We start from the raw sequence: 24,399 nt of genomic DNA, 5'->3' as shown, positions 1-24,399 counted from the left end.
CAGGAGTCTGTATTTGAACTACCTCCCAGCCGATCTAACCTGTTGCTTCCCTGACTTCATGCGTCTGCATGACCTTTGCTAAACTCACACTGGTGTCTAGCTCTTGTTCACTCAAGTTGTTTCAGATTAATTAACTTTAAAATTTTAGTCATCCTAAACAATATCCATTAAGTCATGGTTCTAATGCACTGTTGCCTAAAAGTGCACATCAAAACTAGTTTAAAAATCCACTGTGGGCCAACAGAAGGCATCCCTGCACCACCTGCTACTGAACGCTGCAATGACACCCTAGCCCTGTTCTTCCAGGATCCCTCTTGCTGGGCCTGGGTGCCCTCACACAGCCCTGTGGAAAGCCCCTCACTGCCAGGATGTAACCCCCTTCCCTTTTCCTTCCCCTTGTTTTGTTACCCCAACCAAACTGGCTTTTTTATTTTTTTTAGTGTTTATTTATTTATTTTGAGAGAGAAAGAGAGAGAGAGAAGGGGAATGGAGGGGCAGAGAGAGAGAGAGGGAGACAGAGAATCCCAAGCAGGCTCAGGGCTTGAACCCACAAACCGTGAGATCACATGTCCCGAGCCAAAACCAAGAGTCAGACGCTTAACCGACCGAGCCACCCAGGTGCCCCCAAACTTTTTAGATCTGATCTAAGAAGAATGTCACTGGAGCACATTAATGCACGTTAAAATATAATTTGGAGGGGCACTTGGGTGGCTCAGTCGGTTAAGCGGCCAACTCTTGGTTTTGGCTCAGGTCATGATCTCATGGTTCGTGGGTTCTAACCCTGTGTCAGGCTCCGAGCTCACAGCGTGGAACCTGCTTGGGATCCTGTCTCCGTCTCTCTCTGCCTTTCCCCTGCTCTCTCTCTTTCAAAATAAATAAATAAACATTTGAAAAATATATATATAATTCAGTGATGGATAGCAGGTCTAATCCTTAGTGTGCACAAGTGCTTTGTTTTCTAAGAAAGGGACTCTTCTCCAACAGATGTGTTCCTAGAGCCCTTTTCACCTAGCATCTTGCCAGTTACCAGGCCATTTCTCCAGCGTCAGTTCTTTCTAGTCCCCCTTGTTCACTGCTGCAGCCATAATGTTGTTTTGGGGTTTTTTTTGTGTTTTTTTTTGTTTTTTTTTTCTAGTCCTCAGAACATACCCTACTTTCTCTTAATACACAGGCTTCTTCCTGATTCAGGCCTTTGCATTTGGTAGACTCCCTGAAGAGGCTACTGCCCACACATTCATTTGGTTTCGACTTAAATGTCACCTCTTACCCAGAGGGAGCTCGTAACCAACCGAGCAACCCATTCCCCACACCAGCCACATCCTTCAGGTATCTGTCTAACGTTGGCTTTCAACCAGAGGTGGTATTGTAATTGTCACAACTGGTGGGGCCCAGCTGTCTCCTCCAGTGCGTAGAGGACAGAGATGCTGCAAAATATCCTACAATGCACAGGACGGCCTCCACAATGAAGGGTTATCTGGCCCCGAATGTCACAACTGAGGAGCCTAGCTACCACTATGATCTTTTTCCTCCGCATTAGAATTCGATGGTTTGGGGCGTTCTTCCCACTAAATTGGAGCTTCTCAGGAACTGGATTTCAGGGTTATTCTCTGCTCTACCCCCAGTATTTAGAGGAGCACTGGGCACACTTGACTCTCAAACCTTGCCCTACTTTCCCTTATCCTGGGAGTCCACAGCAAGTTGAACATGCCTGGCTCATGTTCAACAGATGAGCTTGAGAAAGCAACAAGTCATTTTCAAAATGAAAACAAAAATCTGTTTTATTAATGAGTGTACATACAAATTAAACTAGTCCCAAAGAGTCCCTCATACTTTCATGTACTCCCAGAATTATCTTCACAGCCATTAGTGAAAAATTGGTTCTGCTACTTCTTAAAGATGTGCAAAATTTCCCAAGTTTAGATATCTTACTTACACCAGTGTCCTAACATCACAAGACAGTTTGTAGAAAATGGAACCTCAATCATCTCAAAGGATTGAAAACAAATCAATACATTCTATAAGATGGATATATTCACAAAAAAAGAGTTTAATATTAACTTAATACCTCCCTTTCCTCCCCACTCACCTGTTTGTCCTTTCAGTTATTGACAGTTTTTACTCCAGTATAAAATTAGCCCAATTACCCTATATCAGCTTTCCAAAAAGTAAATTATTCCCTCCAATAAAGTACCATATAGCAAAATACATATGAATGCAACACCATTGAAATTATTTACTGAGCACTAAATCTACATCTGCTATTACTATAAAATCAACCAAAAATAAAAACAAATTAAAAAAAAACACTTTTTGCATTTCTGTAGTGTTTTCCGCTTTTCAAAGACCTCTCACAAGTAACATAGCATTGGAATTACCACTATACACTGACATAATTATAGGAATAATTATGCCTGATAGATTAAAAAATGTAGGCATCAAGAAAGATTCGCCCTAATGGCATCCAGTGTTTCTGTTAAGAGTTAAGAGTAGAACTCAGGTCCTAGTCCTGATTCTGTGTACCACCTTCTTTCTCACACATCCTCACATTCTGTTTCACAGAATGCGACTGGATATGGCAGTAGTCCTTGTGTTCAAGCAAGTTTTGGAAGTGCTGGATTAACAAAGTTAACCAGATTCCCAGAACTTTTAATGTGCCATCATAAATCTGCAGGAAGGGTAGAGAAAGCAGAGCTGTTATAAATTCAAATTCCCAGTCACAAAGCAGGTGACAAATGTGTGTCTGTGCAGGAAAGTTGAGCACTAGGGGCTGAGAGGATGTAGCACCATTTAATGGGGCCCTGACTACCTAGGAATGCAGTCCAATGTTGCAAGGTCTTTCCAGAAAAGCTACAAATTCAGGCTTTCATCTGAATTCACCATGTTTCTGCATGTTGTCTTGAATTTGAAAGAAAAACACTGTAGTTTAAAAACAAAAACAAAAAAAATTTCTTAGGCCAGATCAGATCTTAGCCACACATGGAAAACCCAAGATAGCATGTTTAACAATATTATTTGCCCGTATAACTTTTATTCAGAGGTCCTGTTAACTTCCTAGAACCCTGCAGAAGAATGTCAAGCATGTTGCCCTCAGAAATGAACATCCTGCCTTCCTCAACCGCTATAGTGTATCTCTGAACCCCAAGCAGGAGTTGTTTCAGGGTTTACTCAGATTGAAATTAATACCCAACCTTGTTAACTGTTCATGTAGAAATGCCTGTGTTGACTAAAAAATCCTTACCTTTAGCTTTTGTTTAACTCTCTTGGAAAAGCCAAAAATTTCACTGAATTGTGAGAAAAAAAAAAGAATAGCATTGGAATTGCTTTGATATTAAAAAAAAAAAAAAAACCTTCATCCTTCCAAAACAATTTTAAAAATTGCAGTGGTTTAGTGACAATTTAGAATTTTGACTGAAACTTAGTAACACTCTCAAACAACATTATTATATTTGCAAAGTAACTTTTCTAAAGCAGAAAGCCTTTTAGCCTTCTCCCTTTTTTTTTCTTCTATTTATTTATGCCCTGCCTCATTCTAAAAATTAGTTCAGAGAGCATGACAATTATCTACACAAATGCTTGGAACTGTGGAACAGATGTAGCAGAAATAGCATGTAATAAATCAACTGATTTTCTTTCCTGGAGAATCTTCTTGGTTCACTCATTACCCTAGTTTCTTCTAACTGCTAAAATACCCACCCTGGTTCTAAGGAAAGGCTTAATACCATGTATTTCCAGAGCCATGAGAAATTGGATTTACCCACAATGGCAATATCACATTCACTTCTATTTCCCTATGGGGGAAATAAAAGCCTGTGTACCCCTGTGATTTGAAAGCCTTGGGGAACCTAAGAAATGTAACATTTGGAGTTATTACAAGGTAAAACACAAGAGATAATTGTGAAATGATTCCAAGTGAAGACTTTAAGTCCCAAATTGGATTTGCTGACTTTAACTCCTACTCCACTCTTCTTGACAGCTTTGGTGACCAAGGTAGTAGTTCCTCTCCTGTTTCACCAGCAAGAATTCTTGATGGATATAGGGTTCATAGGGTCCAAAGAGAATACACAATTCTAAAGTGTTCACTTCGTGTTTGAGAGAAATCTCTGCAATGACCAGAAATACTGAACCAGTTGTAGTATAAAAAATTAGGACTACATGACCAATGAGGTTAACTGTACACAGATGAACCAAAGTCAGCCTACCCATCATAACTGACATATTGGAATATCATTTGAAATTGACAGAAAAATCATTCTAGAGCTTAAAAGAACTCTGACATGGTGATATCTTGTCACTGTCTTCTGCAGTCAAGGGTATAAATCCTTAGAGTGCCGCTGGGTCTTAATCCATGACGTAAAGATTGTCCTCGATAATGTAGATATTGTCTTCCGCTCGCACACCCACTTCACATGCACTTTGCAAAGCTCCAGTCTGGGGGTCACTCAACGAAACCAAGCTACAGAAAGAATAACATGAGTAAAGGAAAAGCAGACCACTTCTAAAGTATGGTGAGCACATTTGTTTACACGTAGGCAAGACTGGGTATTTGCCAGTCCCAGAACCCCATTCACAGTCTATGAAATGAAAAGGAGATCCAGGGTAGTGAATATTAAGTTGAAGGAGAGTCTGTTTAAGAAGTATGTAGAAAACCTAAGTATTCTCCTTCAGGAGACTCATGTAATAGAATGCAAAAATTGAAAATCTAAGACTGGTATCGCACATCAAACTGAAGTCCTAAATCAAGCATATTCTCAAGGGTAGTAGCTGAGAAATGGTTTGGCTGCTGTTTTTCTGACTGTGGGTTGTAGTTTTCCAGAGAGCGCTATTAAATCTGTTTAGTGGTCTAAATCCTGCATTTAGGATAAACACAGAATACAAAATATATCAGAATATATTGGACATAGTAAAAGAGTATTGCTTCATATAAACGTGTGCTAGATCATGGTGCAGAAATCTTACTATGTTTTAATGATCCGAATTTGAAAGCCATGGGTTAGACAACTTTCATAACACATACACTCCTACAGTAAGTATACAGAAAGTTCATGTTTGCAGTTTTGATACAGCTGCTGTTTCATAATTTGTAGAGAGTGCCTATTTTTATTACCTAAGCCTGCTGAGAAATGATATGGAACATAATGAGGATTCATTCAGCTCTGATCTTTAAGTGACCACCCATACATTGTGAGAACAAGTGTCAATTACTTAAAATGAGTCAGTGTGATGAGAACTGTGAAAACCAAGAAAAAGAAAAAGAAGAAGAAAAGAAAAGAAAAAAAGTCATGAAGAAAAGCTTGGGGTTTTATTGTTTTAATTTTCTTATATTTTATAAGATTTTCTACAACAAATATTTTCTATTATGATTAGGTGATAAAAAATCAGCCCTTAGAAAAAGTTAATAGTGAAAGAACAAAGATCAACTAATAGGATGTTGTGTTCCATGCTTTTCTGCCTATTAGGAGTAATTTCCTCTTCCATTCTTAGAAGCGCACAGTCAAAAACTTCTGTAAGTATGGGTTTGGGACTCTAAAAGACCTAAGACTGAGCCTTTTACCTGCTGTGTGGTGTGACTTTGGATGTCACTTCACACTTCTAAACCTGTATTCTAGTTTGTAAGCTGAGAATAATAGTGCCTATCTCATGGGTAGATTTACCATGACAGGCATAACAGCAATTACAAAAGCCAATGTTTATGGAGCACTTACAATGTGTTGGGCATTGTTCAAGGTGCATTCTTTGGATTAGCTCATGCAATTAACTCAGACCTAAGAAAGGCTGTGTGCAAACATCCAGTGAAGGGGAACTAGGAATAATGTATGGCGATCTAAGAGAAATGGATTTTAAATAAACACCTTGCTTAATGAAGCTCAAGCTCTATCAAACGAAGCAAGCTACTTGGATTTGGCTTCCTACTATTACAGCTATTCCAGTAGATGACCCCAAGTTTTGGATGCAGGTAAAGGGGATTTAAGTTTTAATTGGGCAGTAGGATAGATTTCCAAAAACTGTAAATGCCAATGTTTATGAGGCAAGATAACCCATGTAAATGAGCACACCTGGCTGGGAATGAAACAGCAGGAGAAGGCAGGACCTGTGTAGAGCTGGAGGTACCTGCCTCACCACAGTGCCTTTGCACTTCTTCAGCCTGGAGCTGTCTTTTTCCACATCTCTGCAGAGCTGTCATCTGTTCCTTCAGAGCTCACTCAACCCATTACCTTTTTCCATATCCCCAATGATATTTGTCTAGAAGCACTGCAAGGTCCCTGTTTATTTGCTGATGTGTTTCTGTCCGCTTTGTTCATCTCTTTGAAATATAGTAGACATTCAATAAACATTCAATAAACAAAGCACTGAATGAAATCAAAGAACAAATCAAATAACTTACTCAAACATTCTATCAAGCATTTGTGATTTAGTTCTCTTTCTCTAAGAGGTAAGATTGGGATGCTCCTTCTGTAGCAGTTCTGGCACAATTCCAGAGAAATGTAGAAAGTGAAAAATATCACTAGAAGTTGTGGATAACAACAGTGGTATTCCTTAAACTAGATTTTTCAGGATGTAGGGTATAAAATGAAGAGTTTAGGGGAAAAAGAGGAGAAGGACAGAGACAAATTTTTCTTTACTTTTAACAGAGTAGAAACACCAAAAGGTATTGACACACTTTCAAACTTACTTTAGTTGTTCCAGCTTGTTTCTTACGCATAAATATTCTAAATTGGGGAAGAGCCAAAGAGAAAATTACACACATTGGTCAAATAGTTTACAAGACCTTTTTTTCAAACAAGTATATTATTTCTGTTATTGCTTTACTATAAACAAAACCTGGACAGAGCTAGAGCCTGAAAAAATAAATTTAGAAGAAAGAATTTTTAAAAAAAAGAAAAAAAAAAAAACAGACTTGGTGCTTTCCTAGATACTCAAGTAACTCCTTTTGAATCGATAAGACCCAAACAAACTTCTCATAAAAGTATTTCATTTTCATAATGGCTTAGTGTATTCACCCACATGCCCTGGCTTACTTTAATGCAATTATTAATAAATAAATTTCAATAAAAATAAATGACTGTGGCTCTTTCATAGAAGGAAGGCTACACACACACACACACACACCCTGTACACAACAGCTGGATGACTGTCTTTTGAAATTCTTTCTTCTAGCCCTGAAATCAGTTTCCCTCCCAATGTTTCATTTGCCTTTCCTGTCAAATGGGTGTTGTAAAATTCAACAAAATCATCACTCATGAGGACAAAAACTGATTCCTGGGGGGGAATGGAAAAGGAGTGAACAAGTTGTATATATTACAATGGTTTGTTGCTTTCCAAACTCTAAGCCTGCCCCCAAAATTCTCATTTCTTAAGATTTAATTTTGCCTTTGGAGAATTTAATTTGCATCTTTATAGGCCAATATTTTTTTTAAGAACAGTTCAGAAAACAGACATTTAGGGGCATCTGGGTGGCTCAGTGGGTTGGGCGTCTGACTCTTGATTTCAGCTCAGGTCATGATCCCAAGCTCATGGGATTGAGCCCTGTGAAGCCTGCACATGGGGCTCCACACTGAGCATTGAGCCTGCTTAAGATTCTCTCTGTCTGCCTCTGTCCCTCTCCCCCCACTCACATCCTCTCTCTCTCTCCCTCTTTAAGAAGGAAGAAAAGAAAGAAAAAGAAAGAAAGAAAGAAAGAAAGAAAGAAAGAAAGAAAGAAAAGAAAAGAAAAAAGAAAAGAGAAGAAAAGAAGAGAAACGAAACGAAACAGAAATTTATGTGAAAATGTGAAATCACAATCACGTAGTGTGTGGAGCTACTCAAACTCAGGCAGTTTGGCTCTAGAACCCTTGCACTGTGTTCCCTTAGGCATAATTCTGAAATGACTTACTTTTGGTAATCACAACAACCAACACAGTGAGCAATACCACAGTAGTAATGCAGATTCCAATGTAGAGTCCCTTACTGGTGGTCATCCATGAATTTTGTGCCAGCGACACATGCTAAGGAGACATCAGTGGATCAGAAAAGCATCTTGTTAGAGTTACGAGTAGAAGACATTCCCTAAAATAATGTACTTGGACCCATTTTTCTTTTTCTTTTTCTTTTTTTTTTCTTTTTTTTAATATGAAATCTATTGTCAAATTGGTTTCCATACAACACCCAGTGTTCATCCCAACAGATGCCCTCCTCAATGCCCATCACCCACTTTCCCCTCCCTCCCACCCCCCATCAACCCTCAGTTTATTCTCAGTTTTTAAGAGTCTCTTATGGTTTGGCTCTCTCCCTCTCCAACCTTTTTTTTTGCCTTCCCCTCCCCCATGGTTTTCTGTTAAGTTTCTCAGGATCCACATAAGAGTGAAAACATATGGTATCTGTCTTTCTCTATATGACTTATTTCACTTAGCATAATACTCTCCAGTTCCATCCACGTTGCTACAAAAGGCCATATTTCATTCTTTCTCATTGCCAAGTAGTATTCCATTGCATATATAAACCACAACTTCTTTATCCATTCATCAATTGATGGACATTTAGGCTCTTTCCATAATTTGGCTATTGTTGAAAGTGTTGCTATAAACATTGGGGTACAAGTGCCCCTATGCATCAGTACTCCTGTATCCCTTGGGTAAATTCCTAGCAGTGCTATTGCTGGGTCATAGGCTAGATCTACTTTTAATTTTTTTTGACCCATTTTCTTTATTGGCCCTTGGCTATTTCTGGCTCATGAGGGATAAGACCAAGTGATCTGAGGTTGTAACCATATGGTGAAATTCAAAGACCATTTAAAATTCAAAATGTATTTAGGGATGGCAGAAATGTTTTATACCTTGCATGGGGTGGTATTTACATAGGGGTATGCATTTGTCAAAACTCAAACTGTATGTTTCAAAGGGGTGTACTTTATTATATGTACATTATGCATATTTTTAAAAACCAATAAGCTATTTCCATAAATATATCCACCATGATATTAAAAAAGAAAAAACAATTTTTGTTCGTGTATAAGTTGGCTTGGTGATGTTATCTGCATATGCTTGGTGACTGAATTTGGCCCTTGATTACAGTCTTTATTTTTATTTATTTTTTTAGCTATAACTCAAGAGTCTGTGAAAGTCTACATAAATGGACTTGAAAGTAGGTGCTCACAGACATGGCCCTCATTAACAACCAACTTGAAGTGCTGTGCAATTGGGTAGAGAAGCAGAAATTTGTTTAAACACCCTAGTGTGGTTTGTAAAGGATCACCACCTCCTGGAATAAGCCCGAAATATGCCAGGCATTGTGCTCAGCAACTTTTTATAGCTTAGCTCAAATCCTAAAGAGATCCCAGAGGGTAAGTATTTTAACAGAAAAGAAGATAAGAGAGAAGGATCAAGTGTCTTCTTGCGTAAAAGTTTAATGTCTGGAGTCAGGATCCCAGCTCTTCGACTTCATTGCTGTGTGGCCCTGGATAGGTTATTTAGCCTCTCTGAGCCTCTGTGTCTGTGTCTGTCAACTACAGATTAAATAGGGTTCTTGGGAAAGGTACTTTTAGGTACTTTCTGATAAATACTATGAGGAAGATAGGAAAAGATACTTAGTGTTTGAGCCATCCTTACTTAAAGGCGAAATGGCCAGTGTCTGGGAGGGAAGAGCTGTGTTATTAGCTTTCCAACGGGGAGTAAAGTAGTTAGATGTAACATGGGGCTGCAGGAGGCAGGCTTTGCTTTCATTTTCAAAAATATTACATAAAAACTGCATGTTCATTTTAGAATGTGCGGCGAAGCATGAAAAAAGAAAACTGAAACCAACCATAATCCTAACATCCAAGAACAACCACTATTACCATTTTTCATTATCTGCTCTTCTAGAATTTTATCCTCCTAGTGTTTTTCTTGACAGAAACAATTACTATATTCAATATATGCTACTACATTTCCACATGTGTGCATGCTGTTTTAACAGCTGTTTTTTTCACTTAACAATAAACAGTCACTGTCTTCCCATGTCAGCAAATGCACTGCAGTGACTACATTCTTAATGGCAATATGTGGTCATGCTTAACTGACTAAGTAATTAATCCCTTACTATTGAACACTTAAGTTGTCTATACTATTTTCATGACTATAAATAGCAGCAATGAACATCTTTTCTCATACATCTTCATGCATTTGTTCAATTTCTCCTACAATAGAGTCCAGGAAGCTGACCCACTGGGTCAAAATACATGCTGCATGTTTTCAAGATACCTGAGATGCCTCTTAACATCTTCACAGTCAAGACACAAAAAGCCCATGGTTTCACTACTGTCTGTTGTGACTTGCTTCTAAATCGCTTCCATTTTCTGCTAAACATACCTGTCCTACAGATAACTGAGGTCGAGAACAATATCACCATTCAGAATGTTTTATTTACTTTTTTTTCTAATCCAGCATAGGCCTGGCTATATACCAATAGAGGAATCATTCACATAGTTGCAGTTCTGACATTTAGCAGGTATATACAAATTCAACCCACATCCATCAGGTCAATCAGTGCCCATGCTACATAAGTGGTTAAAAATGTTAATATCACTCCTATGTAATGGTCTCATTGTCACTGATGTATACAACATAAAGCCATTTGACCCCACACTAAATAATCCCACCGTGCCTGAGCTTGAGTTTTTCTTACCATGGCCTGTGTTGTCATTTCTCAGTACTTGGGACCAGAAGGACTATTCTCATACCTCAAACTCTTTTTGTTTGCTGTTTCTGAGAGTTATTTGCACATACTAAAAGAAAACTCATTTCTCTCAGAGGAACCAAAAGAAAAGGTCCTATTGATAAATTTGTCTAACTTGTTTACAAAGATGAGACTCTGACAAGCATCAGGAGTATTTAGGGCCCCTTAGAGTTTTCCCAAGCTCACTGTGGAAAAGTGTAAGAAAATCACAAATGTGTGTAAGATGTTAATACCTTAAAAAGTCATCATATGGGGAGGTTTATATATGGAAAAACTCAATAGTGGCCTCAATATTTCTATAAAGAATGGCAAATGGGTTTGAAAAGAATACGAAGGAGGATATGCTTAAGCAAGCACACTTTCACGGATATATTTTTGTCTGGGGTGGCCTCCACTCCATTGATTCAAAGCATGTTATTTCCCTCATGATAATTAAAGTCTTCCTTGGTCTATTATGTTAAGTCACTCTCCTTAAATTAGACCATTCTTTCTTCTTAATGTTTGGCCAGGAGAAAGTCTGTGGTGGGCGTTTGTATGTATATGTATGCGTACACAGAATGTAATATCATTTAGCAGGCAAATTCTAACAAACTGGTCCACCACCCGTATGAACTTTCCAAATTAATTAAAGTATCCTTATTTAAGAGTCAAATTCTTTTCTTCCTTTTTTTAAAAAATTTCAACCAGAAAGAATCAATCTGTGGGCCAATCTTACAGAAATAATCTCTAAATATAACTTGCTTCCAGGGGGGCACACAAGTGAAACTGGCTAATGAAGTAGGAAGAAATATGCTTACAGTTTGATTGCTATGCCAAAGGCCATCTGAAGACTGTGTCACAGTGCCATTCCCATCTGCTCAACAAGAAAGAAAATTAATTATAATTACAAAAAATATTGAATTTTCACTGCAGACACTAAATATATTCACGTTGCCTTCTGGTGGTGAATGAAAAGTTGAATAATAATATGGCCAAATGCTGCAGACATTGCAAAAGTCATACCAAGTTACTAACATGTATTAATTTATCGTTGAAGGTTGTGTGCCTTAACCATTTTGTCATGGACCCTTCAAAAATGGACACTTTTTGTCTTCTTTATGGAAAAAAAAAATGCATGTATACACAAAGGTTCACCTACAGTTTTAGGGGAATCACAGAGGCCCATTCTTGGAACCAAGTTAAGAATGCCACTTAATGGTAGGAAATCGATATTTTTATGCCAGCTGAGAACTGGCATAAAGGCCATGAGTACCCAAAGGCCACATGCACATCCAAAGATCAGAACCACTCTATTCTGAATGGACATTACATTGGTTTTATTCAGAATGTGGGTAAAACATACTAAGATACCTAAAACGAGGGGCATATAACTCCTACATTATATGCCAATGTGCCCATAGTTTGATCCAGAAGTATTTTATAAAAAATCTGCTATATCAGCTATAAAACTAATGTATCTTATACTACCTGAAATCCTACATAAAAGGATTTTATTTATATTATTCCCTAAAGTTCTGAGCATTCAAATCTTAATAGAGTTTTGAAATATCTATTTTGTAATATAGATAGAACTACAAGCTATAGCAGCACCCATCTCATAAAGTTGCTAAATTAGATGATGCATGTAAAGGACTTAACACCATATTAGATAAATATTAGCTGTGATGAATTAAATATGTTACAATAGAAGGAGCGGTGGGGAGAGAGTCACTATGCAGTATGCTTTCCAAACATCATGTCTTTCGATCATCATTAACATTCAGTGAGGAATGCAACATCTTGCCCATAGGTCTGAAGCTAATAACTGGCCGTTGAATTGGAAGCTGTCTCTAAAGGAGAATTATAGGGCCTCTCTAATCTAGCAATGGCAGTAAATAAGGCCTGCCTTAAAAGAATTAAGTGAGATAATATACAACAGTTTCCTGGCACATATATCCATCTAAGGTGGGTGGTGGGCCATATGAGCACCAAAATCCTTCCAAACCTAACATTCTTTGCTTCTGTGAGACTTCGGCCCACTGCAGGCTGACTCGGGCACAATGAGGATCTGGCTCCAGAACCTCAGGTACACTGCCAGCATGGCAACAATCACATGACTCATAGGGGACACAGCAGCTCCGATGTCTGTTTCACTCTGGAAAGCTCTACCTGGACCAGGTTGTAGTGACATGATTTTTAGAAAATGATTTCCTACTCCTATGTTCTTCCTACTCAACCACTAAAAGCGTGGGGTGCCTCCACTCCTACTGCTGCCACCTTGTGTTTCTATATATTTTCACTTTGTTTTTGTGCCCGGAAACAGTTCACACTAAGGATTCCACTTTCAAAACCAAATGTCACCATTATCTAATCCCAGTTGAATAGGTCATCTGTAAATCTCACTGCAGCTCCATTTTAAATTAACCAGCTTCCAGGAATTATTGGCAAAAGGTAAGCCAAAAGGAGGTGGGGGGGGCGGGGGGGCAGGGAGGCAGCTACGGATTGTTAACTCCTAAGCACAATGAGTCATGCACATAAGGGAGGACTCTTGCAAGGCTTGACCTTGTTTGGATTCAGCACATGCACAGGCACACACAAGCCAGCTCTGCATTACAAAGGGGTTCAGCCTGTGGCACTCTCCAGAATTACCACCATGGGTAACAGAATTAACTGGGGAAAATGAAAGGATTCAAATCACCTTTCTCTACCACAGGGAAGACAGGAGAATCTTACATTTCAAAAAAGCAGAGATTGTATGAGACCTGCCCAGAATAGGGACAGTAGGGAAAAACTGGGGAAGTAAACAGACAGTCTCAGCAGGATATGCCTCTTGGTGCTGGTGCTGATGTCCTCAGCTAATCTCAAAGTGTCCATTTACAAGCTCCACAGGGTGACAGGGGAGCTTCCTAGATACACTTAGGGTCTGGGTCTTAGATAAAGCAGAAACATGGCTGACCAGTTTGGTCTGGATACCAGGGAGCTGGATTTAATTGTTTTAAGGCTCTGGCCCAAGGGAGCAAGCCCACTAATAAGTTTGGAGTCAAGACTGATTGATTTGATTAAGACAAAGAGTGATATGCATGTCAATGCTTCCCAACTCACACAAGCCACCTCTGCCAGTCAGGTATAGGGATTCTGGACATTCTAAGTAAGAGTCAGAGTTGCTATTGTATCTATTACTTACCACTTTTTAACTATGTCTGAGGTTCTTCACCAGCATTCTACAAGATAATTGGTATTCCATCCAGTTCACAAACGATAAAAGCAGATTCTAAGTAGGTAAGACATTTGTTCAAACCACATAGCTCATTAGAGTGGCCAGCATCAGCATTCAGGTCAGGTCTGTCTTACTCCGAAATATATGCTTTTAACAATGTGTCAGTGATTATCAAAATTTGAATACTCTCAGGTGTTCAGGAAAAAAATGAAGTTACCTTTTGGGCAAGAGTACAATGGTGAACTGGTGGGCTGTGTTGTCCTCGTCTCCTGTGGTGCTGTAGGCTGGGTTTCTGCTGTCTGCACTGGAGAAGATGAAGTAGTTATTGGAATGAAAAGAATAGAACTGTGCTCCATCTGTAGAGGAAAATTCCCACCCCCAACAAAAATGAAAAACACAACTAAAATCAGGAATCACCATCAACTTCCCACAGCACCTTCACGCAGCCATTCCCTGAAGCAGCCAGTCCCTGAAGGCATGCCTCTCACTCACTCACTTCCAGTCCTTTCAACCCCCTCTTAGAAATTTAATCACAGATGGCACCACTATCTAGGCATACCATTATCATGAACAAACCTGATCTAGATAATCATCCGGATAGTTCATCAATACATAGGGTTATTCTACACTTGTTCTACTCCTAGGATCCCCCTGAATGTCCAAAGTCTACAACAGCACCATATGTAGGACATCCAATTAAGCTTTTATTCATACAAATGACATTTCGCTTTCATGGGAACAGGGCCTGGGGGTTTGTGCTTATTTGCCCTTTCCCCTTCACAACAGCGCCATCTAGATTTCCTGACCTTATTCAAGTTCCCAGTATCCATCCACATATCAGCACAGAATACATACTCAAAATATTTAATTCTTTGAGGTCTCTTCAAGGTGACAATATTGTCCAATGTCTGAACCTTGATGATGATTAACAACTCTAAAAGCAACATTCTTGGTAGACCTTGACCTGGCTCCTTCTGCGGTTGCATTGTGGTCACTCCTTTCTTAAGACTGATTTCCTGTTATCTGACTCATCTTATGTTTCACACCAAAAGCTTCACTAAGAGTTTTCCAGTACAGGGATAGGTTTCCCTTTCCTTTCTAAAATCAATCCTTTCTTTTCTATCAGATATTTCACCTTATATGCAGCATTGGTCACTTCCTTCTTTATGCATTTTATTAAATATTTTAAATATTTTATTTTTATATACCTTCCTCTTAGAGCACCACAAATTTTGGAGCAAGTTATTAGGGCTGGCTGGACAAGAATTCCCAAACCTGGGCTTTTCTTGCCTTTTGTTGGTCTTTCTGTTTTCCCTTCCCCACAGTGATCTCCACATTTCAACTTTACCCTTTCTCATGTTCTGAACTATCTTCCTGCCTCTCTCTAATGTTCAAATCTAAAACAGCATGTAGCTCTGTTGAAGAACTAAGAACAAGACAATATAAGAAAGTTGGGTGATCAGAATCTTTATTCAACTTGGATCTGTGCAAAAGACCTCTTGGGCTTAACTTTTTTTCCAAGTTTCTGTCTTAGCAGGCATCTTTCTCCCCCCCCCCCCACCTCCATTTCTACAACCTTACAGCCAATCATTCCATGAATTTTTAGGCAAGTTGTATATACAAGAGGCATTGAGCACAGGAAGAGAGTGGATGTAAAGATAAATATCCCCATGTTGGATCTGCTCCAATGTGCACCTCCTTCCTGTTCAACTCAACTCAAACTCTTAAGAAAAGCATCAAGACAAGGATAAGGCTCAATTAATACTATCCCTGAGGAGGTCACATGGACATATGAACCAACACTTTTCTTCTCAATCTTTGCTTTAAACATGCATGTTCACCAAACCAAGTCCACTAATCCATCCACATTTGCAGGCACAAACTAAATATTATGAAGCTAAATCAATATTGAGAAAGTCAACAGATTCTCTAGTATGTTCAGCTGCCTCAAACAGAGCTGTTTTTCTTACAAACTTTTATGGCTCTAAAATCCCAGTTTTAACCTAAAGCCCTCTCTTCCAAACTCAGCTCACAGCCCAATCCTTCAGACCCCTCCTGTTTAAATATACATATGGTTCAATAGGAGTCAAGGGAAATCAATATGTTCCATCAGGTTTTTCTGGCTAAGAGGTTGTGACATCTCTGTTACTCCTCAGATTCCAGTGCTACCCCAAGGGGTCAAAGAGTTTTGGAGGCTCTAAGAATCTCCACTGAAAGTTATCTTTTTAATCCTAGAGATAGAAGTTTTGAACCTAAACTTATCCTCAGAATGACAAACTATTTCTCTACCTTTAAATCAAATTATTCTTCATTTGTATTAAATCTAAACTCTTATTTATCAGAAGTTTGAAGTGTTAACCTTGTGGCCTGAATGGGGAAAAAAAAAGTGTAAGTTCTAAATCCCTGAAGTCTTTAAATCCGATGTTTACTTTTTCATCGGTATAAATAGTATCTTTTGCCATTTCCATGCTACATAAATAAATTAAAAGATGCTGGAAGCAAAACTGTGTGAGTAGATTGAATGCCTAGAGAAGACAGGGTAATCGTATAAAGGATTTTTCAGTGAGGGATGTCAGATCAGGACAAATTCATCCAAACATAAACTCAATACTCATGGTAGAAGGAACAATCCAGTAGTTAAAAAGCACAAACCCAAAATTCAAATTAATGGAGAATGAATCCTGATTCAAGTGCTTTCTATCCATATAACTTTCTGCAATGAACTGAGACTCTGCCTTAGTTCTCACAACTATTAAATGGGATTGAATCACACCTACAGTGCAGAGAGATTGTCATAAGTATTATATTAAACAATATAATACTTGCAAAGCAGTTAGCATGGTTCCTATCACTTAGAAAACACAGTAAATGTTAACTTTACTGAAATCTTATCCTCAAGTGGAGGTCCAGCTTCAGAATGTACTAAATGATCTCTATTCAGAGCTCCTTGTAAGGACAGAATCTCATTAACCTGGCCCCTGTTCCCTGGCATTCCCTATTTTTTCCTTACAAACCGGTGCTCAACTGGGCCAAATCCACTCCACCCTCAATAGTTGTCTAAGATCAAAGGTCTGGCTTTGGGCAGTGGGGGGGGGGGGGGGGGGAGGGGAGGGAGGCGGGGGGGGGGTGGTGGTGGGGCGGGTGCTAATAATGAATGCATTGGATAATGTGACCAAAAGCTATGAGTCTCCTTTCTCTAAAAATGATTACATGCATACAATTTGGGACAGGTATTCACAGACCCTGTGAAGCCCATGTTTGGAACCCAGGTAAGAACACTCAACCTAGATTGTACTTCTGCTTTAACATAATGCCCTGGATGGTCTACATCCTCTCATTAGAAGACCTCAGGGCTCAAGGAACACATTTGTTTACCTGGCTTGAGGTTCTGCGTGGGTGCTGGCATTGAAGAAGTAGAGGTAAAGGCCCTAGGTGATGTTGGAACACTGGTGACCACAGCTGGAGTTAGAAATCAATATGAAAGCAAGGATTAGTCAAGCAGCAGGAAACAAGAGCCTTGCGCTGGGCCCATGTACCAATGCAACCAATGAGAAACTGTCCCCAAGCAGAATTAGGCACCAATTTTCCCTGAACTCAGAGTTCTTGTCATTGGTCAACTAGAATCTGTGACACAGGAGGGCTTGAAGACATACTTGTGAAAAGGAAACAGCTGCATTAAAAGATATATATTTGGGGAGGTTCCGAGGTGAAAAATGACACCTGGGATTTGCACTGAAGCACTTTGAGACCAGTCATGCATATCAGATTTATGTATCTTCATAAACACCTGTGAGTTAAGGAAAATGTCTAGAGCCTGGAGCTGTCTTCATCATCTCAGTGGTGAATGACTAAGACTTCAACAGGATTTCCCAGGCCCAGAATGCTTACCAAATAAATAGCATTCAGTTCCATCAGTCCTGAGGGTACCGTGCCAATAGAGGGACGTGCAACCTAAATGAGGGCTAACTCACATCCATTAGTGTATTAGCTAGATAAATCACACAGATGATTTATATATTTGGTTAGAAGGTAAACTAGATGTTTTACGGTTCCTTTCTACCTAAGAGATAATAACAATAGCTAATAACATAGACTCTTTCTGGAGTCAGAAGTGGGGTAGGATTCCAAACCACTTAGTGAAGGTCACAGAAGTACCCAGAGAGAACTGAAACCAGAATTAAGCCCCAACAAGGACTGAATGAAGAATGTAAACTTTTGATCTCACTAGGCACCGTTTTTCTCCACGAGAAGTTTCCTTCAATTTCAACTTGACTAACTGCACAGGAAAACCCATTTCACTTATATAGGGGACAATTGGTTTGAAAACTCTTCTGAAAGATCTAACTTAATTTAGAATCTGAAGAGGAAAAACTTTTTTCAACAAATATTTGTGAGTGTCTATTAAATGCGAATCATTAGTCTAAAGTAGAGGTCAGCAAACTTTCTGGGAAGGGTCAGATAGTAAATGCCTCAGTCTTTGGACACCCTGTAGTCCCAGGCACAGTTGCTCAACTCTGTCAGTGAAAGGCAGCCATAGACTATATATATATATATATATATATATATATATATATATATATCAAATGTGTATGGCTGTTCTAATAAAAATTTATAAAACAATGACCCTGTTTTGTTATCTGATCTAGTTCTGGAACTATAGTTTACTGACCCTGATCTAAGGTGTAGTCAGAGCCTTCCGAAAAGAGTACAGTCCAGTCCCCTCCTTCCAGCTAAAACCAAGTATGCTGAGTACGCAAAAAATCTAAGCAAAGGAGAATAAGGGAAACAATAAAGAGGAGGTAACCTGATGGAATTGTGTAATGAACTTGACTTCTTCAGTGGTAAATATTTTTCCCGAGCAGAATCTAGGAAACTATTACTATAGATGCTGGTGGGGGAAAAAAAAAGCCCTAACAGAAGCTTGAAGAGTAAGCTCAGCCTATGAAAAATGTAAGACAACTTTAGCAAAGAGTTAGTTATTGGAGGCAGAGTCACCTTGGCTCAGTTATGAACCTTCTTCCCACTTGACAGGGCACTGCCCTTGTAAATGCCCACCTATTAAAGAATTTTGAAGCACTTTATCAGCTTCAAACCATACAACCAAACCATAAAAAATTCAACCAAACCATAAAAAAATTCACAAATACAAAAAAGTTACAATCATCATCTCTTCTGGACATGCTGCCTCCTCACTTCTGTCTAGAGCACACTACAGTCACCAGCATTCTTGGGCTTCCCTAAATTGCTTCCCAGATGTAGTTTCCCCAGAGTCAGCTATTTTCTCCATCAGAAATGACCTTATCCCACTTGCCTTCACAAAAGAAACAGGCCAAGTCCAAAAGTTGGTAGATTGCAAGACCAAGTTCCTCTTAATTTAAAACAGAGAGAGAGAGAGTTTATTAAGGCCACAGGTATCGGGTTCTATTGTCAATATAAGAGTTTAGTGGAAGGAACTTCATTAGGAAAGAACACCAGAAACCAGGGAATCCTGAGGAATCCACTCTGTTCATCCAGTGGTAAAGAAAATGAGGATGTTCACATCAAGACAGATTTTTGGATTTCATGAAATTCTTTTTTTTTCTTATTTTTTTAACCTTTATTTATGTTTAACAGACAGAGCATGAGCATGAGCAGGGGAAGGGCAGAGAGAGAGAGAGACACAGAATCTGAAGCAGGCTCTAGGGTCCAAGCTGTCAGCACAGAGCCCAACGCGGGGCTCGTACTCACAAACTATGAGATCATGACCTGAGCTGAAGCCGGACACTTAACCGAATGAGTCACCCAGGGGCCCCTGGATTTCATGAAATTCTTAAAAGCAACTGGTGTATCGTTACTGTAATATAAATGCTTTCATGTTGCAATAAGGTCATTTTCGTTTTTAAAGAACCAGTTTTGCAATATGATGTGAAATATGCTACAAAAATTCCCAGGCAGGGCTGAAGGAAGGAACTATATATTCCTTTATAACAAGATATGCAACAAGATTGAGTTGACAATTGTTATAGCTGGGTGCTACCATTATGATAAGACCTTATACCATATTACCTACTTTATATGTTTGAAATGCTCTGAAATAGTTTTAAAAATGTTAAGAACATTTAAAAATTCCTCTAAAACATAATCTCAGAGAACAAGAGCAGTTCTTTAAGCTGAATAAATTCAGCTTGATAAAAATGTTTACTATATTTCACAGTGGAACAGTGAATGCTTTTTCATGAACCAACTAGCATTTTTGAAGCACTGCTTTAGGGAACAGTTTGCTGACTGGGAAGATCCTCTAGCTTACCATCTTGGATCAAGATTGGTCTAAGACTTCGTTTTATACAAATAAAAGTTATTCTATTTTCCAACAGTTGCTGAAAAACAAGACTGTAGGAACCTCCTCTTGACCTCTTAAAGGAGAAAAACACTACCAAAGAGTCAACATCTCAGTCAACCCACATGAAGCGATCAAAGAAGGAAAACAAGCTCACCTGGCTTTATGTCCAATGACAGGGTGAGCTTCATATCATTGAACCACCCGCTGTGTTCAACTCGACAACAGTATAGGCCACTGTCTGTCTGAGCCACGTTCTCTATGGTCAAAGACACATTCCCTTCTAAAAGGTTTCCCTTTAGCTTATAACGTGGGTGCTTCCGAAAAGTGACGTGGGATCCATTAGTCCAGATGATTACATCTGAGCACTGGGACACAGGACATACCCCTCTGCCCCAGCACATGGTGGTGACTCCCTTAGCTGTCGAGTAAGCACAGGACAGCGTGGCAGAAAGACCTACCACTCCATTCACTTGTTTGTGAGACACTACAGCATCTGTAAGTAAAGAGAAAGAAGAGTATGAGGCCTCAATATTTCAGTTTTATATTTATTTTCACTGTTTTCTTTTCAATGTAGTTTATTTCATTTGCAATCATATGGATTTGTATCTTCAATTAACAAAAATTCATTTTAAGCATTTTTATGTTAACGTACTCCTTTTTTATGTTAACATATTCTTGGGGCGCCTGGGTGGCTCAGTCGGTTAAGTGTCTGACTTTGGCTCAGGTCAGGATCTCACAGTTTGTGGGTTTGTGAGTTCAAGCCCCCTGCATCGGGCTCTGTGCTGACAGCTCAGAGCCTGGAGCCTGCTTCGGATTCTGTGTCTCCCTCTGTCTCTGACCCTCCCCCGTTCATGCTCTGTCTCTCTGTCTCAAAAATAAACATTAAAAAAATTTTTTTAGGGGCGCCTGGGTGGCGCAGTCGGTTAAGCGTCCGACTTCAGCCAGGTCACGATCTCGCGGTCCGTGAGTTCGAGCCCCGCGTCAGGCTCTGGGCTGATGGCTCGGAGCCTGGAGCATGTTTCCGATTCTGTGTCTCCCTCTCTCTCTGCCCCTCCCCCGTTCATGCTCTGTCTCTCTCTGTCCCAAAAATAAATTAAAAACGTTAAAAAAAAAATAATAATAAAAAATAAAAAAAATAAAAAATAAAAAAATTTTTTTATGTTAACATTTTCTTAAAAGCATTATTTATATGATATTTGTAGATAAGATATAATTAAAGCTTTTTTTCCGTATTTAGGATTATTTTCTAACAGGACAGATGTCTAAGAGAGAAATTACCAGGAATAGTTTCACTCTCTTGATGAACATGACCAAATTTCTTTCCAAAAGGTTTGAACCAAATGACACTCCAGTAATACATGAGTATGTATTTCATCCTGTGTTTGACATACATGTGGCTTTTCCACTTCCCCAGATTTATTCGCTGTCTCAATTGAAATATGTTTGAAAAATTCTATTGCATTTAAAGTTTTAATTTTTATTGCAGCTTTTTAAACTTCTATTGCAAGTGATGTCCCCTCACAGCACCTCTCTTATAAGAAAAGCAGAGCTTGGGGCACCTACTTACCTCAGTGGGTTAAGTGTCTGACTCTTGATTTCGGGTCAGGTCATTATCTCACAGTTTGTGAGTTTCAGCCCCGTGTCAGGCTCTGCTCTGATAGTGTGGAGTCTGCTTGGGATTCTCTCTCTCCCTCTCTCTCTGCCCCTGCTCCCTCCCCCCACTCTCTCTATCTCAAAATAAATAAATGCTAAAAAAATAAATAAATAAAAGCAGAACTAATGTTTTGTTTAAAGTATTATTGACTGGGGTGCCTGGGTGGCTCAGTCAGTTACGCATCTGACTCTTGATTTCTGCTCAGGTCATGATCTCAAAGTTTGTGAGTCTGAGCCCCACATGGGGTTCCACACAACATGGAGTCTGCTTGGGATTTTCTCTCTATCCCTCTTTCTCCACCCCTCCCCCATGATCTCTCTCTCTCTCTCTCTCTCTGAAAATAAATAAATAAAAATTTAAAAAAAAAAATTAGGAAATGGGTTTCTAATACTTCTAGGAGGAGCTGAGGTTTATCATGGGCTTTAAGATCAGTCTAAAAAAATCCAATAGGGACCCCTTCTCATATGTTGTTAGCAGCCCCACAACTGAGCGAGGCCCACTTCCCCTGTGAAAACAGACAGTTGGAAAACACTCAACCAAGTACTAAATTATGACACTTAAAAAACAAAAACAAGAAGTCTCTCCTGGGGCAGTGGCATAAAAGTCCTATCGTGCCAAATGCAGACAAGGTGGCCATGAAAAGAAATCTGAAATTCACCAACCAATCACATTTACAATTTTGGCTGTGACTTTGGGAAATGCTCTGGGAATAAAATGTTCATGGTTATATAAAATAAGAAAAAGTCACTGAATTCTTAAAATATTTAGTTTTGCCTAGTATCATTTTTGGATTATAAATATAATACATGCTAATTATAAAAATCAAGTTATATAAGTTATAATAAATGAACTTTCCTTCATAATCTGACTTCTGGAGATTATTGTTTTTAAAATTTATGCATTATGTCTATTCCTAACTTTGCTAGCTCATGGAGTGTTTTGAAATAAAATATTTTTTATATTTTTTATTTGTTTATTTTTTATTTTTTTTAAATGTTTATTTCATTTTGAGAGAGAGTGCACATGCGTGCATGCAGAGAGATGGAGAAAGAGAATCCCAAGCAGACTCTGGGAATTTGACATGGTGCTCAATCCCACGAACCCTGAGATCATGACCTGTGCAGAAAACAAGAGTCGGCCACTCAACCCACTGAGCCACCAGAGCGCCCCTATACATTGAGTTGACATTCAGTTATATCACTAAATTCTCTTATCACTTATAAACATGTTTATTTCAATTCTGATTTAAAAGGAATACTCTGTTTCATGACTAAGTATAATCATGTCCTCAAACCCTATAAAGCATTTTATTTATGTATTTATTTGTTTATTTTATTTATTTATTTTTAACTTTTGAAGGATGCTTTTATTCTGTTGTTTTTTTTAATATAATTTATTTTTAGGTTGGTTAACATACAGTGTATATAGTGTCCTCTTGATTTGGGGGGGGTAGATTCCCGTGATTTATCACTTACATACAACACCCAGTGCTCATCCCAACACGTGCCCTCCTCAGTGCCCATCACCCATTTTCTCCTATCCTCCACTCCCCCCATCAACCCTCAGTTTGTTCTCTGTATTTAAGAGTCTTTTAAAAGAAATAGTTGCACAGCATTTTTAAAAAATCAAATGACACAGGATGGTTCAATGGAGGACTGGTTCCCTTTCCAACTAATCCCAGCTTCTTCTCCCCATCCCCTCCTGCTCATGGCAACACTGTTACTATATCCTACATACACTTGAGTAGTCCATGCTGACACTGCTGTCCACTCGTCCCTTTTATTGTTTAAACACAAATGACAAGATATGATACACAGTTCTGCATTGGGTCTGGCTCACTCACCCATGGATTTTGTACGTCATAGCATTTAAGCAATTTCTTTTGCGTAAGATTTAGCCTGGTTCTTTGGCCACTAACTAATCCATTACCTTTCACCAAAGCCCAAGCACATCCATCTTCCTACACCACACTCACACGTCTCCTACGTGCCCCAATCTTCAGGGCTTCCAGACCCCGGCCCACCTGTTCACTTACCTGTCAGAAGTAGTATGGGGCTGAAGATGGCTACCCAAGGCTGCATGATGGTATTGGCCTGAAGGAAAGAGAAAGCAGACTGGTAGGTGTGCCCCTCACCAGATGGTCTCGGAACAAGTCTTAATTCTCAGACTGCAACTTCTCCTTTCACCCTGACTGGGTGAATCACATGAGCCTGCCTCGTCAGTGAGGAGAGACCATGCACAACAGCTTCACATGTCAGTTATCTCTAGTGTGACCATCCTGCACCTTCCAACAGACAGGCAAAGCTGTCCTCAGGTCAGCCCCTTGTTTCCCAGCTCCTTCCCCACAGAGTCCAAACTGACTCCTGATGCTGACACAGGGGATACGGGGGCAAACAGAAAGGAAACCAGAGTCAGCTCAGTGAGGGGACCATCACAACCAAGACTGGTCTTCACTTACCCTTGGCCTCGGAGATGAGTCAACTGGCCCTTTAATGAGTGCAGAGAACTCCCTGCTCTGTGGCTACAATGATTGTCCCAAGCCTT

General features: G+C 39.3%; 1 protein-coding gene across 4 annotated transcripts; it reads right to left on the bottom strand.

Moving 5' to 3' along the window:
* Positions 1–1,751: 1,751 nt before the first annotated feature.
* HAVCR1 (hepatitis A virus cellular receptor 1) lies at positions 1,752–24,016 on the bottom strand. Of its 4 annotated transcripts, none has more exons than XM_007077582.3 (8): positions 23,891–24,016; positions 20,356–20,694; positions 17,258–17,341; positions 14,100–14,204; positions 11,484–11,539; positions 7,871–7,982; positions 6,671–6,707; positions 1,752–4,453 (listed from the first exon to the last, which is right to left on the bottom strand). In XM_007077582.3, the coding sequence occupies exons 1-8, from the start codon at positions 23,934–23,936 to the stop codon at positions 4,339–4,341; spliced, it is 894 nt and encodes a 297-aa protein (XP_007077644.1). In that variant the 5' UTR covers positions 23,937–24,016; the 3' UTR covers positions 1,752–4,338. The 4 variants fall into 4 exon arrangements, with proteins under 4 accessions (XP_007077644.1, XP_007077646.1, XP_007077648.1 ...); XM_007077584.3 differs by having other exon boundaries at positions 14,100–14,186; XM_007077586.3 differs by lacking the exon at positions 17,258–17,341 and having other exon boundaries at positions 14,100–14,186.
* Between the last annotated feature and the right edge of the window lie 383 nt (positions 24,017–24,399).

Source organism: Panthera tigris, chromosome A1 (genome assembly GCF_018350195.1).
Source record: "Panthera tigris isolate Pti1 chromosome A1, P.tigris_Pti1_mat1.1, whole genome shotgun sequence".
Classification (NCBI taxonomy): Eukaryota; Metazoa; Chordata; class Mammalia; order Carnivora; family Felidae; genus Panthera; species Panthera tigris.
The sequence above is the reverse complement of the archived record's forward strand: the minus strand, read 5'-3'. Positions and strand labels throughout refer to the sequence as shown.

Bases quoted from the DNA above. Each gene is read 5' to 3' on its own strand.
- HAVCR1 (XM_007077582.3), bottom strand. From the start codon at position 23,936: ATGCAGCCTTGGGTAGCCATCTTCAGCCCCATACTACTTCTGACAG. The intron at 17,342-20,355 runs GTGAGCTTGTTT...TTCTAACTCCAG, and splicing joins GTCATTGGACATAAAGCCAG to CTGTGGTCACCAGTGTTCCA. The intron at 6,708-7,870 runs GTAAGTCATTTC...TCCCCAATTTAG, and splicing joins GGTTGTTGTGATTACCAAAA to AATATTTATGCGTAAGAAAC.